Raw genomic sequence first — 19,165 nt, 5'->3', positions numbered from 1 at the left:
CACAGATTTAATCTAAGAATTTCACGGCAATATTATTGATAATCGTGAAAAATTAAAAACCCAAATAGCAAATAAGGGAATGAGTAAATGATGGTACACCTGTAAAATGGAATGTTAAGTAACATTAAAAGTTATGTGGAAAATTTAGCAACATGAATAAATAAATGTTCATGAAAAAAGAAGACTACAGAACGGTAACCTGGTCTCACAGAAGGGCCTTCGCCTTGTTTGCCCAGGGCCCAGGTTACCGAGGGTAGGGAGAGACTGAGCAGAAAGGCCGTGAACCCCTCACCACTTTCCCTGATGCAGGGCAAGGGGGCATCAGCAGGACTGAGCACAGTGTGGGTGGGAGGCCTTGTGTTCCATGAGCCTAATGCTCAGGAGCTTGTGAGCTGCAGTTGAGTGGCCCTCAATGGGATGCAGACTGAGAAGTTTAGCCCCAGAGCAGTATTTAATAACCTACAGGCTAATCCAGCCTTGTCCTTAGGCATTAGAGCCCTCTCTCCAATATCATCTTTTTTTCCTGGCAGGATGGGAGTGTATCCTGCCTGTCCCCATGGGATTTCTGGACCCTGTAGCCTGTCAGTAGTGATGCTTCTTGATCATTCCCGTCTCCTGCCTCCCTTGCATGTTAGGGAAGTGCAGAAGAGCAAGCAGCCTACTCCTTACCTCTCTCTCAGGGAACACTTTCTACTTGCTTACTGTTTCTCTGTCAGATGATGAGGATGGGTCCCATTCATTGGATTATCACATATGAGTTCAGATTATTTTCCAGTTCTACTTGGAATACAGCCAAACTCCTCCACATATATAATTGGCTGAAGTGGTAATGATCTTCCTGAGTTGTTCCCTTTATCCTTTCTTACAGTGCACTTCCCTTTTCAAGGGCCCAGGCACTTGCTACCCTTCTCTTTCCTGCACCTTCCCTTGCATCCCCTCCCATGGAGCTGAATGAGCCTTACACGGTTCCAGTCTGTCATTTCTCACCTGGGCTTTTAGAATAATCAGGATGAACTGGGGTAGGCTGGAGTGGATATAAATGGAGTGTCTACCCATTTAAGTTTTAGCTGAGACTTGCAGGATATGGAGAAGCTGCCCGGCGATGATTGTGGGAGGAGAACTTTCTGTGCCAACTCAATTGAACAAAGACACAAAGTTTGAGAAAACAAAAACTCAGAGAAGTTAGGTGACTTTTCCAAGGTCACAAAATTATTATGTGATAGAACCCGGGTTCAAATTCAAAGTTATTCAAAGCTTCAAGAGGCTGGGAATATTGTCTTTTATTTACTGCTGAGCTTCTGGAACAGCAAGTGGCACATAGTAGGCACACCTTTTATTCCTCCCTCATCCCCTTGTCTACTCGTTAAGCTGTCTGCTCTCTTTTTTGACCTTCACACATTTCTAATGCTCTAACCTTCTCAGGCTCTTTTTTTTAAAGTGTCAGAGCCCTATAAAATATTAATAAATGTAATATAAAAAGAGGTACAGATTTACAGATGTACATGCAGTATAAAATCATAACCTCAAGCCTACCTTTCTCCAAAGAAAAATGTTACAAAACTAAACACAATTGGCTGAGCTTGAGTTGCATTAATACGTATTTAGGACGTGCCAGCACATAGCAAACGTTTAAAGAAAATCATTGCAAGAAGAAAAGTTAAAAGTTTTAGACAAGTTGATTCAGTTTTTCTTGGGTTGTGTGATTTTAGAAATTGACTACTGTCTCACATTGGAGCCTGCAGGCCACTGGTGTGTTATGGGCACTTGATTGGAGAATTAATGCTTTAACCACACCAGAATAATTGCATTCTGCAAATTAAATGCAATGCCATATGCTGCCAATCCACCTCCGCGACCCCGGCATTTTCTTCTTTCTCAGCCACCACTGATGACCATCTCAGTGCCCTTCAAGGCCTTATTCAGATGGCCCTTATGGTAGCTGTTTCTGATCTTTTTAGACTCATTTGGCCCCTCACTTAAGATTCCGTGGAATCTGATACATACCTCTAATATAACACACTGTTATGGTCACCCTTGTTCATCTGTCTTCCCCACCACTCCGCAAGTGTCTGCATGCTTGACATTTTGTTTTGTGCATGTCTGTGTTGCTCACATTGCACACATTGCATTGTATTCAGGAGACATTTAAAAGGAGCCTTTTGAGTTTAAGTTAAGGTACTTCAATTGGAAGTACGTCTGTGTCCTGTGGAGTTAATTCAAAGCACCTCTATATCTTGTAGAGTTAACTCACCCAAAGACACTTAATGGTGATGCTATAAAGAAGAACAAACTCTAAGACCCAGTTCCTTTAACACTGAAGCTTCAAGGCAGAGTGCAACTTTTAATTCTGCTTCTTGGAACGAGAGGAGAGAGCAGTGGGTTTGTTTTTTCCAACTTAGAAATAACACTATGTAGGGAAGGGATTTATAGAAGCATGACGTAGACCTGGAATGAATGGCTTAGTGAACTGACCCAGGAAGTTGATTTAGACTTACATTTTGTTCCTTAAAATCCAGCAGTTGCCAGCACTTTGGGAAGCCAGGGTGGGTGGATCACGAGGTCAGGAGTTCAAGACCAGCCTGGCCAAGATGGTGAAACCCCGTCTCTACTAAAAATACAAAAATTAGCCAGATGCAGTGGCAGGCACCTGTAATCCCAGCTACTCGGGAGGCTGAGGCAGGAGAATCACTTGAACCCGGGAGGCGAAAGTTGCAGTGAGCTAAGATCGCAGCACTGCACTCCAGCTTGGGCGACAGAGCGAGACTCTGTCTCAAAAAAAAAAAAAAAAAAAAAAAAAAATCAAGCAGTGATGTTTCTTCCTGGAAAAAGGAACAAAATGTAACCCTTAATCATCGTTGTTCTCTCCAAGGCAATCCCATCTTATATTACTGAACTTTTTGTTAATAGAAGTAAATACAATTTTTGTTTAGTCAGTTTTCATTCTGAATACTAATCTTTAAAATATGTATTTTTAAATAAAACATCTTTAAAATTAGCTTTGGAAATTTTAGAGTATGTTATAAATTTGATATTTCTAAAATAGATATTCATAGTAATTTATTTATGAAAGTTTGCTGATGTGTTCATCCTATAGATCAGTTTCGACCAGGTGTAAGATATAATTTTTTCCTGTATGGGTGCAGAAATCAAGGATATCAATTATTACGCTCCATGATTGGATATATAGAAGAATTGGGTAAGTTAAATGGGTACTTATTTTTAAGAGTTCAGGGTAACATGAGAAATTATAAATTGGCAACAATAGTATGATTGAATTCTAAAAATAAGATGTTTAGTTCAAGGAAGGAAAAATAATTTGATAAAAAGTATGTGATTCTACTTTTTTCTCCTCCTTTTCCTTTTTTTTTTTTTTTTTTTTTTTTTTTGAGAGAAGGTCTTACTCTGTCACCCAGGCTAGAGTGCAGTGGTGGCAAGATCATGGCTCACTTCAGCCTCAACCTCCTGGGCTCAGGTGATCCTCCCACCTCAGCCTCCTGGGTAGCTGGGACTACAGGTACATGCCACCATGCTCAGCTAATTTGTGTGTGTGTGTGTGGAGATGAAGTTTCACTATGTTGCCCAGGCTGATCTCAAATTCCTGGGCTCAAACGATCCTCCCACCTCAGCCACCTAAAGTGCTGGGATTACAGGCATCAGCCACTGCACTGGGCCTGCTTACTCTGAAATCATTTGTTGAATGTTTATATTTCACAATTTTGCTCTTGTCCTCAAGAAAATTAAATCTGAACTTGATGTCAAAAATATGTACTTTTACAAGTTTAAAAAACTGTTAACTTCTTCAGGACTATCAGTAAAGATGGGAAATACAAATAAAGTCTATCTGAATAGCCTCAGAAAGATTTTGCATAGATCGCTTCCCTAGATACATATTTTGTCTGAAAGTGATATTGTAAGTTCTGCTTTGTTCCTAAAAATATTTTTGTCTATGGTTATTAGTATGTAAGCTTCACAAAAAAAGCATTTGTGATTATCTCTCTCCAAGTTTATGATTAAATAAAGTTTTAATTCCAAGTTGAATTATTTTTGAGGCTAGAAAGCTCAGGAAACATTACTGTATTACTCTGTATTCGTACACTCCCCTTTAGCAATTGACTTTTTCCTTTTACAGCTCCCACTGTTGCACCAAATTTTACTGTTGAGGATACTTCTGCAGATTCGATATTAGTAAAATGGGAAGACATTCCTGTGGAAGAACTTAGAGGCTTTTTAAGAGGATATTTGTTTTACTTTGGAAAAGGAGAAAGAGACACATCAAAGATGAGGGTTTTAGAATCAGGTAAGTAAACTGATAGCACGAGGATAGTGTTTCTTAGAAGTTCTCTTTAACCACAACAGAAAAAAAAAGGAAAAGAAAGTCCTGCTCAGTAGTTTAGTACTGGTTTTCAAAACTATCTGAAAGATAGAGAAATGAAAAGGCAGTAATTCTATGAATATAAGAGTCTTAAGATTTTAATATGCAATAATTGACATGCATAGTCTTTCAGAAATCATTTAAATCATTTATTCTGAAGCCTTTGATTATAAGCCTCATAGGACAGAAACCATCTCTTATTAGATCCTTACATAATCCATAACAAGGCATCTCATGAAGTTTACTGCCAAAAAGAAATCTTGTACTTATAACAGTGGAGGAGAAAAACTCAGGAATCCAAAGAGTTAGCTTCAGATCCTCAGTTGTAATTGGACAAAAAAAATTGGCCTATTAGCATTTTACTTAGCCGTGTCCTTGATAAGCTGGAAAACTTAATGACTTGATTGGGGATTTATTAAAAAGTACAGACAATCCTTGGAAATTGGCAAGTGTACATCCAAAGACTTTAGAGAATTCTCAGATTTACAAATACAAAATTGTACAGATTTCTGGCTTTTCCTTTCATTATATTTCTGCAGAGAATCAGATGTTTCCTATAGCTGCATAACACAAGCATATCATCTTTTCAGTTTGAGAGCTTTCATTTCCCTGGTTGGCCTCTCCTCAGAAAGAAATCATTTTAATTATTTAATGCCTGTCTGAGAAATAGAGAACTCCGCCACGGCATGGCGGTGCTGGCCGGGCACTGTCTCAGCTACTCCCCAGAGCAGCTGCAGGAAGTGTGTGCCTCCCCTTCCGTCCCCGGGTTCTGCATTGCCTGAACCTTCATGGTTGCTGGTGAATGAGGGACATCCTAAATATCAAATTCCACAAACATCCCAAGTCTAGTGTGACTTGCCTCACATGCTTGGAAATTTTACACTTGAAACAGTTAAAATTCTAGCATCTAGATTTCCAGTAAGACATGGTAGATTGATCACTAAAGTTAGCATAAAGAAGGGGAAAAAAATCCCAAACTCTAATAAAGCCACAAGGAGAGAACAGAAGAGGCAAAACAACCCCAAAAAAGAAGATTCAGAAATTTGTGGGTGGAAGTGGGGCAAATGACTTAAATGAGTGGAGGATTGTGAAATCTTGTGGGCAGTCAGGCATTGTCGAGAAGGAACTTCTCCAGTACCTGCCAGACCAGGCCTTGGAGGCCAAGTGGTGAGGATCAATCTGGTCTGAATGGAGGGATCAATTGAAGAAAGATCCTTAGAACTGAAGGGTCTAACTACAAGCAGATCCACTTCTCTGCAGTTTCACTTTCCATGGTTTCACTTTCTGCCATTTCAGTTACCCCTGGCGAAACGCAGTCTGAAAATAGATGAGTTCAGTACAATAAGATACTTTAAGAAAGAGAGAGACCATATTTACATAATTTTTATTACAGTATATTGTTACAGTTATTCTCTGAGGAAAACGGAGGACTACTGTATATAGAGTGAAAGAATTCATTAAACACACAGCAAAATAAATAGAAAAAAGATCTATGCCAAGGTATATCATTATGAATTTTCCGAGCAGCTAACGTGTAAAGAAATGATCAGAGACAAGCAGGTCATGTGCAAGGAATCAGGAATAATAATGGCAACAGACAGCCCAGCAATACTCCGGATACTAGAAGGTACCACAGAAGTCTCTTCAAAATACAGAATGAAAATTATTTTCAGTCTAAAATTCGATACTCCACCAGTCTGTCAACCAAAGTGAGATTAAAATGCAGACATTTTGCACATGCAAGGCTGCAAATATTTACTTCCCCCATGTTGCTTTTCTCAAGAAGCTACTAGAAGAGTGCATCCTAATGAGGAAATGAAGTGAGGCCAACCCAGGAAGCCACAGGGGAGAGAGCAGGGAGCTCTAGGAGAGCCGCAGCCCAGAAGGCATCCAGTCTAGTGCAGGAGGCAGGGGACGGGTGGAGGGGAGAGCAGAGAAGATGTGGAGCTGGGATTTTGTTGTGTTTGACCACATGGAAAATCTTACTGAGTGTACATTGGAGGATATGGGAAGAATTACTGATTGGTATATAGAAAATCAAGCAAATGAGGGAAAAAGCAGTTATAACAATGGGAAAACAAGAAAGGAAACATTATCACACCAAGCAGTTTGTCTTAGCATTAACTCATATTTATATAATCATAGTAATCCAAACTGAATTCATCAAATGTTCTGATGTTTCTATATGAATGATGTGGTGGGGGAAAGGGTGATGGTAGTGTAAAAGAGCTCTATCTTTATCTGCCCTTATAAAGTATGTGTAGATAAGGTCTAATAGTTAAAAGTCACATCTAAGTTTGCTACTTTGGAATATGGAGGTAAATACCCAAAGAAACTGATTACATGACTTTTACAGTGGTTGTAGGGGGCGAGAGGAGGAGCTGGTAGAGAACTGTCACTTTTTGTTATTAACCATTTAGTACTAGTTAATTTTTTAACCTATTGTCCTGCATTATTCTGGTTAAATTTTTAAAAATAAAATAGTAGTTCAAATGATTCCTCACTCTTCCTTTTGAAGTTATAACTCAAAGGATTTCTCACTAGTCTCATTTGAGAGTTCCCATCACACTGATCCTTTTTCTAAGTGGTTTGGAGTCATCTCTATTGATTTGCACGTTTGCTTCATCCCATCTTTCACTCTCACTCATGGGAAGGCTCAGCCTAAGTGGGTTTTGGTTGTGGTAGTTTTCATGCTTTTAGTAGCAGAAAGGGGACTTTTACCGATTGCCTGCTATATGCCAGGCATTATGCTAGAGAATGTGTGTGAAAACTTTACACAGCTTAAGTCGTGATGTTCTATTTCATAAGTAGAAAAACTCCAGTTGAGAGTGGTTTAAATAACGGGCCCATGTCATACAGCTACTGATTGGCATGGGGGTAGAGTTTGAACAAGGTAGTGGCAGCTCCAGAGTCCTTGGCTGGGATGGCTGCAGCTAGACCCACTTAGAAGGGCAGTTAGTGAGACAGGTGTAGGTAACCATGCATTTAAAACGGGTTAGAGATTAGTGCTAACATACTTCATTTTAAAAATAGGTCGTTCTGACATAAAGGTTAAGAATATTACTGACATATCCCAGAAGACACTGAGAATTGCTGACCTTCAAGGTAAAACAAGTTACCACCTGGTCTTGCGAGCCTATACAGATGGTGGAGTGGGCCCAGAGAAGAGTATGTACGTGGTGACAAAGGAAAATTGTAAGTTTCGGGTTGCTGTTGAGGTGCTTTCCATCCTGCATGCACTACTAGTATTCCTAGTGATTCTTGGTTTATGTAGGAACCCCTCCCCACCCTTTCTAAAAAACATTCACATTCTGTTGCATTTTTTGGCTGGTGGAGGAAAAGGTTAAAAAGCTATAAGATTACTTTATGTTTATTCTTGTCAGTTATTTGAAGTTATTTCCAAATGAGTACCTAATAAATTAATGAATTTGGGATACATCTGAAGTCTAGAGGTCTAAAGTCATATTGAATTTATTTAACGGTCAGTGATTAAAAATGTTTTGCTCCAGCTATTCTGTGATTTCTCACGTATCTAGGGAAAAGTGAAGATGTTCTTAATTTTTTTGTAAAGCACAACACTTATAAATTTGAGAGACAAGAACAGTGATGGCCTTGACTGTCTTTCTGCAGTAAAGAACTTTACTTGGATCATGGGCTTATCCTCTACCCCTGAGTTGGAGAGTTCAGACACAGCTCTTAAATAAAGAGCCATGAGGATATGGTTCTCTAAAGCAGTGATTCTCAACGGAGGGTGATTTTGTCACCTACGAGATACTTGGCACTGTCTGGTATCATTTTTCGTTGTCATAACTGGGGCATACTACTGGTATCTAGCGGTGAGAGGCCACGGACGCTCTTAAACTTCCAGTAGTGTACAGGACTGTCTCCCCCGATCCTCTAGTGAAGATCTGTCTGGCCTAAAATGTCAAAAGTTTCAAGATTGAGAAACCCTACTTGAAAGAGTTTAAGTATTTGCGTAAAAATTGTCACAATACCTGAAGGTTAGATTATAATCGTTTTTCAGTGTCCCTGCAGCAGTTAATTTTGTTTTTTTCCTAAATAATCTACCAACCTAAATATCTTCTAACATCTATTCTGTACTTCACACTAAAAATGGTGATTTTAATATTTGTAATACTCTCATTTCAGCTGTGGGATTAATTATTGCCATTCTCATCCCAGTGGCAGTGGCTGTCATTGTTGGAGTGGTGACAAGTATCCTTTGTTATCGGAAACGAGAATGGTAATGGTTTCTGCATTTACTCTTGCTCTTTTCTTCTTAAGGGCATGATTATAAGATTTGTAAGATTAGTTTATGTATTAAGTATATCTTTTTTGTTGTAATAAGTTAGTAAAAAAAGTTTTAATTAGAATTAATGTTGAATTTAATATTAAACATGACATATTATTTAAAGGTCTTAATAGAGTCAATGTGTAAATTTTTTTCTACTGTTTTTCCTAATAATTTAAAGTCATAGCAGTTATTATTATAAAAAATATTTATAGGCTGAAATACGGCAATAGCTGTCTACAAGACTAAACATGATTTAATGATTAAGATCTCACTTGCCCTGGTGACCTATCATTTTGATCATTTGCTCATTTATTCAACAAATATGAATGACGTCTTCCATGTGAAGGGGGAAATATTGTGGTGCACAAAACAAGCCATGGTTCTTATAGACTTGGAGCACAGTGTGGGAAGAGGGACAGTAAACCATAGACATCCAGCAAATATGTGCTTGCAGAGTGTGAGTGGGTGCTAGGAAGACTGAACCAGGTACCCTGAGGAGACCAGCAGGGGCCTACGTCCTGGGAGCTGGTCGGCCACTGCTAGTCACGGCCGGTCTGTGGGAGAGTTCCAAAGGGTAAGGAGAGGCAAAAGAATGTTACAGACAGAGAATTGTTTCTTTGAGGGCCCTGAAATTGGAAGGAGTTAAAACCTTTAGAGAAAGTGAGAGGAGCTGTGTGCCTGGTGAAGCAGGAATGAGTGACGTGAGGTGAGGTGAAGTCAGTGGGGGCTCCATGGGAGAGAGGGCCATGTGTGTGGTTACCTGGCAGGAGCTGTCCTGGCTGGGTATGGGGCCAGTGGCTGCATTCATGCTTACCTGGCAGGAGCTGTCCGGGCTGGATATGGAGCCAGTGACTGCATTCATGCTTAGACCAGTCCTCACCGGCCTTAAAAATGACATCATTTATGACAAGAGAACATATTTTAGCAATCTTGGCTTATAAATCAAAATAGTAATAGTTGTAGAACTATAGAATAGTCTGTTTTGGTAACCATATTCTCATTACCAAAAGTCACATTTTACAAACAACTGTTAGGCCGGGTGCAGTGGCTCACACCTGTAATCCCAGCACTCTGGGAGGCCAAGGCAGGCGGATCAAGAGGTCAGGAGATCAAGACCATCCTGGCCAACATGGTGAAACCCTGTCTCTACTAAAAATACAAAAAAGTAGCTGGGTGTGGTGGCACGTGCCTGTAATCCCAGCTACTCAGGAGGCTGAGGCAGGAGAATCGCTTGAACCAGGGAGTTGGAGGTTGTGGTGAGCCAAGATTGTGCCACTACACCCCAGCCTAGCAACAGAGCAAGACTCTGTCTCAAAAAAAAAAAAAAAAAAAAGACAAAATAAGGGAGTTTAGAAGTTACAGCGTTTCAAACTCACATTAACAAAGTTATTTTTTCTGTAGGAATTTCAAGTAATACAGTTCTTTTTAGTAGCCGTAAATATAAAAATATGATAGGACTAGGACACTGAGCAAATCTCATTTTTGCTTGCATTTAGTTTTTAGTCAAGATTAATAGCCTTTTCCTTAGCACAGCCTGCAATGTGTTCATGACACGTGGCTGTCACCTTTATGACCACCTCAGTAACCCACCTTGGTAAAGGCAAATCTCATTTTTGGCTGCATTTAGTTTTTGTTCAAGATTAGTAGCCTTTTTCTTAGCATAGCCTGCAGTGTACTCATGACACGTAGTTATCACCTTTATGATCACCTTTGTAACCACCTCGGTAAAGCAGTGCCATGGGATCACAGCTGTTCTTCCATAGTCCAGATCCTTTGGACTAGATGGCACAACCACTATTTTAATTATTTCCTTTCCATTTTTATGAGATACATGGGTAGGGTATGGTAGTTCTAGAAATTGAATTACTGTTTATGGTTTTCTTTTTTTTTTGGGGGGGGGGGGATAGAGTCTCGCTCTGTCACCCAGGCTGGAGTGCGGTGGCGCAATCTCTGCTCACTGCAGGCTCCGCCTCCCGGGTTCACGCCATTCTCCTGCCTCAGCCTCCCGAGTAGCTGGGACTACAGGAGCCCGCCACCACGCCCAGCTAATTTTTTGTATTTTTAGTAGAGACGGGGTTTCACCATGTTAGCCAGGATGGTCTCGATCTCCTGACCTTGTGATCTGCCTGCCTCAGCCTCCCAAAGTGCTGGGATTACAGGCGTAAGCCACCGCGCCCAGCCCTGTTTATGGTTTTCAAATTGGAACCTCTCAGTGCGTTGTATAGACAGCTCTAGTGAATGATCACACGAAAGAGCTTCCATTTGAATCTCAGATGTTCATTAACGGATTCATAAATACTTCAAAATAAGCCTAATGATTTATTAACTTATTATCTAATAATCTTAAAACTATTAAATTTACTTTAATAATTTTTTATTAAAGGATTAAAGAAACCTTCTACCCTGATATTCCAAATCCAGAAAACTGTAAAGCGTTACAGTTTCAAAAGAGTGTCTGTGAGGTAATCTTTTATTTTCTTATATTTATCTTTGACATGTTGGCTTGTTTTTTTAATCTTTTGTGAAAAGTTTTTAACATGCAAATGTCATTCTAAGTAAAAAGTGTTGGGAAGATAGTATACTTTGAAACATCCCAGTTTCTAAAATTATTAATTTTAAATTATACCATGCTCTTTTTTCTCCCACAAATATTAATAACAAGGAAAAACTGATATGGAAGAAAAAAGTGGCTGTGCTGTAGTGTGAAATGCAGAGTAGTAGAGGCACCTGTTTACAAGCAGATTTGGGGGAAAAGGTGCCCCTGTTTGTAGGAGGAGCATTGCAGTAGCATTTAGTGCTATTTTTAATCACCATTTTAAAATTTATTTCTAGGGAAGCAGTGGTCTTAAGACATTGGAAATGAATCCTTGTACCCCAAATAATGTTGAGGTTCTGGAAACTCGATCAGCGTTTCCTAAAATAGAAGATACAGAAATAATTTCTCCAGTAGCTGAGCGTCCTGAAGATCGCTCTGATGCAGAGCCTGAAAACCATGTGGTTGTGTCCTATTGTCCACCCATCATTGAAGAAGAAATACCAAACCCAGCAGCAGATGAAGCTGGAGGGACTGCACAGGTCATTTACATTGATGTTCAGTCGATGTATCAGCCTCAAGCAAAACCAGAAGAAGAACAAGAAAATGACCCTGTAGGAGGGGCAGGCTATAAACCACAGATGCACCTCCCCGTTAATTCTACTGTGGAAGATATAGCTGCAGAAGAGGACTTAGAGAAAACTGTGGGTTACAGACCTCAGGCCAATGTAAATACATGGAATTTAGTGTCTCCAGACTCTCCTAGATCCATAGACAGCAACAGTGAGATTGTCTCATTTGGAAGTCCATGCTCCATTAATTCCCGACAATTTTTGATTCCTCCTAAAGATGAAGACTCTCCTAAATCTAATGGAGGAGGGTGGTCCTTTACAAACTTTTTTCAGAACAAACCAAACGATTAACAGTATCAGCGTGTCACTTCAGTCGGCCATCTCAATAAGCTCTTATTGCTAGTGTTGCTATATCAGCACTGGGCATTCTTGGAGGGATCCTGTGAAGTATTGTTAGGAGGTGAACTTCACTACATGTTAAGTTACACTAAAAGTGTTCATGTGCTTTTAATGTAGTCTAAAAGCCAAAGTATAGTGACTCAGAATCCTCAATCCACAAAATTCAAGATTTGGAGCTCTTTGTGATCAAGCCAAAGAATTCTCATGTACTCTACCTTCAAGAAGCATTTCAAGGCTAATACCTACTTGTACGTACATGTAAAACAAATCCCGCCGCAACTGTTTTCTGTTCTGTTGTTTGTGGTTTTCTCATATGTATACTTGGTGGAATTGCAAGTGGATTTGCAGGCCAGGGAGAAAATGTCCAAGTAACAGGTGATGTTTATTTGCCTGACGTTTACTCCTTTCTAGATGAAAACCAAGCACAGATTTGAAAACTTCTAAGATTATTCTCCTCTATCCACAGCATTCACAAAAATTAATATAATTTTTGATGTAGCGACAGTGATTTAGTGTTTTGTTTGATAAAGTATGCTGATTTCTGTGCCTACTGTATAATGGTTATCAAACAGTTGTCTCAGGGGTACAAACTTTGAAAACAAGTGTGACACTGACCAGCCCAAATCATAATCATGTTTTCTTGCTGTGATAGGTTTTGTAAGCCTTTTCATTATTTTTTAGCTTTTATGCTTGCTTCCATTATTTCAGTTGGTTGCCCTGATATTTAAGATTTACATTTCTAAGACTATAGACCCATGTTTCTTTTAAATCATTTTATTTTGTGATAGAGACAGCTTTATATGAACAAATTCAATATTATTCATAAGCATATAATTCCAGTGATTTACTATGTGAGATGACTACTAAGCAATATCTAGCAGCATTAGCTGTCTGTATTCTGATTGGGTTTCGTTCCTCCTGAGGAGACCATGCCATTGAGCCTGGCTACCCAGGCAGTGGTGATCTTTGACACCTCCTAGTGGATGTCCTCCTGCTCATGAGTCTTTTCATCATGCCAGATTATCTGATCCAGTACTCACATTTTTAAATATAAAACTAAAGAGAGAATGCTTCTTACAGGAACAGTTACCCAAGGGCTATTTCTTAGTAACTGTCATAAACCGATCTGAATCCACGGGCATACCTGTGTTGCAGGTGTAGCAATTGCTTGGTGAGCTGTGCATAGTTGGGTGCCTTCAGCACAGCATCCTCTGCCCACCCTTGTTTCTCATAAGCGATGTCTGGAGTGATTGTGGTTCTTGGAAAAGCAGAAGGAAAAACTAAAAAGTGTATGTTGTATTTTCCTTGCCCTCAGGTTGCCTGTGTATTTTACCTTTTCATAGTTAAGGCAAAAGTACTTGAAAATTTTAAGTGTCCAAATAAGATATGCCTTTTTTGTTTGGTTTTTTGGTTTTTTGTTTTTTATCATCTGAGGTTCTGTAATGTATTTACAAATAATGGATCAGTTAATTTTTTTGAAGCTCATATTGTATATTTTTAAAAACCATGTTGTGGAAAAAAGCCAGAGTGACAAGGGACAAAATCTATTTACGTTCTCTGTGTATGAATCCTGATTTTAACTGCTAGGATTCAGCTAAATTTCTGAGCTTTATGATCTGTGGAAATTTGGAGTGAAATGCAATTCATTTTGTACATACATAGTATATTAAAACTAATAGTTCATAGAAATGTTCAGTAATGAAAAATATATCCAATCAGAGCCATCCCTAAATAGTGTTCTCTTGTCTTCCTTTGTATCCTCTTTGGCTCCTTCCCTTAGCTTCCACCCCAGACATGAGATCTAGGGCTGCCTTCTCTCCCTGCCAAATTTTGCTGTTACCATAGTCTGCTTGCCCTCAACTCCTGCCTTGTTCCCTGTTGAAATATATCAATCCCATACTTTATCTCTCCAGGACAAGGATAGGCGTTGGCTACAGTAAACGTTTATTGCTCTAAACGACACTAACCTGAGATAACCAGAAAAGGCCAGAAGAGATTGTTTGATCTTTGTCTGTCAATATATATGCATTTCAACTGTGACCATCTGGATCCAGGGCCCTTTCTAACCTATATAACGACTCATTTGTTTGGCTAATGATGAATATCACTGGGGCTCTTAAGTCCTTTCGTTCTCTGCAAGACTTCACTGTTTTTTCTGTATGAAAAAAGTGCAGAATATCACTCACCTTTCCCCTATTTCTGGAGTTTCATACACAAGGATCACTAGCTTAATGAGAAGCAGAGTAACACTATTAAGTCTGGGCAAGCTCCTTATAAGTTGCTGTATGCTTAAAAGAGTGTGGTTTGTGTCTGAGGCCAAAGCGGTTTTCCTTCTTTTTCCTCACTGAATTGAAGACAGCTAGACCCTTGTGCAGATCCCAGGATATTACCTCTCCTCCCACTCCACCTGTGTGTGTAGGGAGAGCAACAACACGGGAAGAGGAGAGGGAAGTGGGAAGGAGAGATCAGTCGCATGTCCAGTTGTCTGAGACACTGGTAAATGTGCACTGTTTGTCAATGCTGGTTGCATGCCTGCATTTACAAGGTGTTCTCATACTGATTGTGCTCTGTCCAGTTAGATTTGTGGCTTCTCCCTTGGAAGCGACAGTTAAGGACTAGTTAGAGGCAGAGCTAGATGTGTTCTCTCCAGCCCTTACTGACTGGGAAAATAATTGAGAAATCCCTCTTTTCCTCTTCAGTGAAAGCCCAGTCATTGGTTAGAAAAATCTAAATATCAAACTAGCATTATGTTCCATCATATCTGTGGGATAGTAATTCATGTAAGACATATTTTTACCTCTCTTATGAGTCAATTCACTTACAAGCCAGTTTCAACTCAAGCTTCCCTTCCAAGGAATGGAGGTCATTATGGGGCTCATTTATGAGTGACCATTTTAAATAAATAATATTTAATATTTCATTATTAAAGACTTAGCTAGACTTTTAACATTAGATGAACTCGTGAATCATGTAGTGCATAGATTAGCACATGTGTGCAATCTAGGTCATCAGCTTGTTGAATTTATGCAGCCCTGGATTTGAGACTGTGGCCCTGAGTGTCTGGATAGTTGAGTTGTGTGTTTATGTGCTTATGTGATAGAGGTGCTTTGTTCCTGCAGCCTAGAAACAGAAGCAGCCATTCATTGAGAAGTTTAAGAGAGGAAGTATCAACCTCATTTTCCAAACCAGCATTACTTTCACGGCTCATGGATCTGAAAGATTACATTTAGAACATTTAGTACTATTACACTTTCAGAAACTGTGGTAAAAAGTCACATTTTCAAAACTTCATGCACATTGTATTCTTGTTGGAAATAAGTCCTGTAGTTTCTTAATTGTCTTCATGCCGTCCGTATTTAACAAACATTACAAGTCCTTTTTGTATTTGGGTAATTATTTGTAATTTAATGAAGGAGACCAGGGAATGTTTTCTTCCAAAGGGAATTTAAAATCAATTTTATGGTATTTTGAAAGTAAAATATTCATTAACATGTCAATATTTTGAAAACATTATCTCAAAGTTTTCTATCGCTCAGGTATATAATCTGATAAAAAATTTTTCGTTTGTTCTAAGGTTATTTTTGCTATTCTCTATTTTGAATTATGTTAAAATTTGTGTGCATTTTATGAAATGCCTTTTTTCTTATTTTGAAAGTGTAAAATTGGGCATCTCAGAGTAAAATGGGGGATTATTAGCTACAAAAACTAGACACATCGTGAAAGCTCAGTAACTAATTTTCTTGACGGAGTCCTATCCCAGAGTGTCACAGATTCAACAGCATTTTCCTGAAGGGCGATACACATCAAAATCTAGGTTGTGTAGATCTGAGACTATTGACTCAAAGATTCAAATCTACTTTGGAAGTGACTGCATGGTTTGAATGAAAACTGAGGAAGGGCTCATGCCTGTTATCACTAGATATTTATTTCTCCATAATTTTAAGTGCTCATACTTCCTTCTTATTTGATGGGTATGCAACTGGGGCATGTTTGTACCAGCCAGCGTGTGTTCTGCCCAACAGTGTGTCCATGTGTGAGGTTAACTAATTCAGAACTCATTGTCTTGATAAACTTTTTCTTGAAAGCATCTATTTTAAGTCTTTATTTCCTGCTGAAATGAAGTTTCATGCTGTCATGCCCATCTTATTTATTCTAGAAGAAAATTTTCATAGAAGAAAATGATTTATGGCCAAAGTTACAGAACGTTCATCTTTTAGACTTAGCCTTAGAATATCATTGCAAATTAACTTGGCTTGAGTTTGGTTCATTTATATCTTTATGGATTATGTACCAGGGCCATTAATAACACTTAAACCCCTTATTTTGCTATGGTGGTTAGATTTTTTATTCCTTTTCAGTTATGCTGTTAATTATTACATGGTCACATTCATGCTTATTACAGATGAACTATTTTTAGTGCCAATGTAAAGGATTAAGGATAGCATTCAATTAGTTGGCTGATATGTCAGGCTTTATTGTACATGGTAATGTTTCAGGGAGTGTGATTTGGTCTAGAATATATCCAGATCCTTACGATATTGGGTTATGACAGGATTCTGTTATTTTTAGCCATGAATGGTGCTTATTTTTCCCTATATTAGGAATATTAATATTTGGATTATCAGAGTCCATGTTATAAACAGAATTTATCTATGCAAGACAAATTCTAACTGTGCAACATTTTCATGAGAATTAAAAGTAGTGTGTTAAGGGGAAACTCTGAATGTTTTTATGTATAAGTGCCTAGCTAAAGAACCATAGAACAATAAATCAAAAGCTCTTATAAAAGAAAAACTGATTGAACATTAACCAGAAACAAAATATTAATAATTTACATTATTTTTTTTGGTTGCTGGGACTGAATACCCCAAAAACTAAGAGATGTGAGTGGAGAAAATGTCTACTTGATAAGAAAATTGATTTATATTATATTTATGTGTGTCTTCTAAGATTGCCTTTACAGTAGCCAATCAGAACTTTAAAAAAAAAAAAAAAAAAAGCTAACAACATAGATCCTGTGTGTTGCACATAAGAATAAAATACTTTGCACACCAGATTGAATGGCTCACTTAAGTTGTTTAATTTCCTTACACATTTAAAGTGTACTTTCGTTTAGAATTATTCCATTTTAAATGGGTAACTTTCAACTTCTGAACTATTTTCCTAAACATTCCAGTAGTGTATTATAAAAGATCAAAATATCTCTAGGTGGTAATACAATTTTCATTTGTAACATGGAAAAGTTAACTGTTAGGTTTAACATTAGTGTTTTTGCAATTGATCATAGAAAAGAACACTGAATAATGGTTTTCATACAATTTTTGTTAAACATTCTTCTCCCAGTTTGATTCCAAATACTTTTTCCCATTTTTTCTAATATATCATAAACTAGTGGTTCCTTCCATTTAATTTTTCCTTCCAACATAATATTTAGGAAAAATATAAATAACATTGTGAGTAGCAGGAGACAACACGAAAAAGAAGCCTTTCATTGTTGCAGAGGTGTAGGTATTATGTGATTGATGCCCTTCCTGGCATTTGTTTTATCCTGTTATTTTCTCAAAAAAGAGCATGGCTTTTTCTTAAATACATTTTAATTCAGAATTGCTTGCAAAGATTGGCCTAGATAGATAGACATCCTAGATTTAAAATAGTACCACCTTAAAGGTATGTTGAAAGGTAAAATAAATCATTTCAAAATACTTAACTTTCCCAGTAAGAATGTTAAGTTTTCTTCTCTTTCATTAGCTGGCCATAAGTCAAGGTCCTTATAACACTAGGAAATTACCTGTTTTTACTTTCAAAACTGCATTATAGTGAATTACTGTTTACAAAATACACATACTGTGAACAGATATAAGTTTCTGTCTTTTATAAGATTGTTTGTAGAATGAATGTTTTTTTAAAGTGAGTATTATATGTTAAATATTTTAAGTTTTTTATAAATACTAGTAACTGTTTACTAATTTTTGTTTGGTCAAGTGCTTGTAAATGTCACTGAAAGAAGATAGGGAGAAACTGCAGATCCCAAACTGTTCCCTTTTTCATTTCTTGAAATGTTACCACTACAGATACTTTTTTTTTTTTAAGGTGAATGATCAGTTGTGATGTGCTGTACCTAAAATCATGTTTAATTGTATAAGGAAACATTTAAATACACATATACAGGAAGAAAACTGTAGACGAAGTATGTGTGTGTGATTCAGTCTGATTCACAGAATTCTGAGAGTAATATGGAATAAAACAACTCCACTTAGATGATAACTGAAGTATTTCCTGCCTTGTGAAAATTTGGATATTAAATTGCTGTTAGAATGGGAAATTTGGATACTTTATATCATTGTATAATTTCAGAATTTAGTTACTGTATCTTTTGGAAAACATGATTATAGCAAAAACATAGAAAATAAGTAATCTATTACTAAAACACCATAAATGTAAAACTAGTATGCTTGGCTGTTAACTCTAAAGATGTTACTTATGTCTGTTTTTAAAACATGCATGTATTTAACAATTTTATCATAGTATTGTCATGGAAAAAATAAATATATTTTCTTACATCTTACACTGACAGACTTGGGCATTATTGGGTTTTTCCCCATGTTACACACTTAGGAGAAGTGGTGCCTGCTTCGTCGTCGTATTTTTTTGTTCTATCCCGTAAGAAATACTGTGGTTGTAAAGCAATCACATAGCACTATGGATGTATTTGTAACATTTGAATACACTGCTGTGCCATTGGTGTGACATCCATGTGTCCATTAAATCATTATTGTTTACCTGAGAAGTTAGCATAAAAATAATCAAATAGTGGGAATCCAACATTGGCAAATAAATAATAAATACTGGTCTTTAAAGTAATGGTTTTTAGTTTATGCCCTCTGAAAATAGCTTAAACACTCCTGAAGATTCTGAGAATGTATCAAAATTTTATTTCAACCTATTAGGAAATACAGTCAGATTTAGCAAAACCAGTAATTTTAAAGTATAAAGTG

The 19,165-nt window shown here is 37.8% G+C and overlaps 1 protein-coding gene across 4 annotated transcripts in view; it reads left to right on the top strand.

Annotated features, from left to right (window-relative positions):
* LIFR (LIF receptor subunit alpha) overlaps positions 1-18,735 on the top strand; it is a 76,462-nt gene extending 57,727 nt beyond the window's left edge. For 2 of the 4 annotated variants that reach the window (XM_031666124.1, XM_009208311.3), the window contains exons 15-20: positions 3,095-3,196; positions 4,130-4,297; positions 7,406-7,567; positions 8,555-8,615; positions 11,050-11,128; positions 11,499-18,735. In XM_031666124.1, coding sequence (XP_031521984.1) covers positions 3,095-3,196; positions 4,130-4,297; positions 7,406-7,567; positions 8,555-8,615; positions 11,050-11,128; positions 11,499-12,122 — 1,196 coding nt within the window. In that variant the 3' untranslated portion in view covers positions 12,123-18,735. Of the gene's footprint in view, positions 1-3,094; positions 3,197-4,129; positions 4,298-7,405; positions 7,568-8,521; positions 8,616-11,049; positions 11,129-11,498 lie in introns of all 4 variants that reach the window. The other 2 variants (XM_009208310.4, XM_003899597.4) reach the window with 1 other exon arrangement.
* Positions 18,736-19,165: the final 430 nt, after the last annotated feature.

The sequence above is a fragment of the Papio anubis genome, chromosome 5 (genome assembly GCF_008728515.1).
Source record: "Papio anubis isolate 15944 chromosome 5, Panubis1.0, whole genome shotgun sequence".
Taxonomy (NCBI): Eukaryota; Metazoa; Chordata; class Mammalia; order Primates; family Cercopithecidae; genus Papio; species Papio anubis.
Note: the sequence above shows the minus strand (reverse complement) of the source record. Positions and strands in the feature narration are given on the sequence as shown.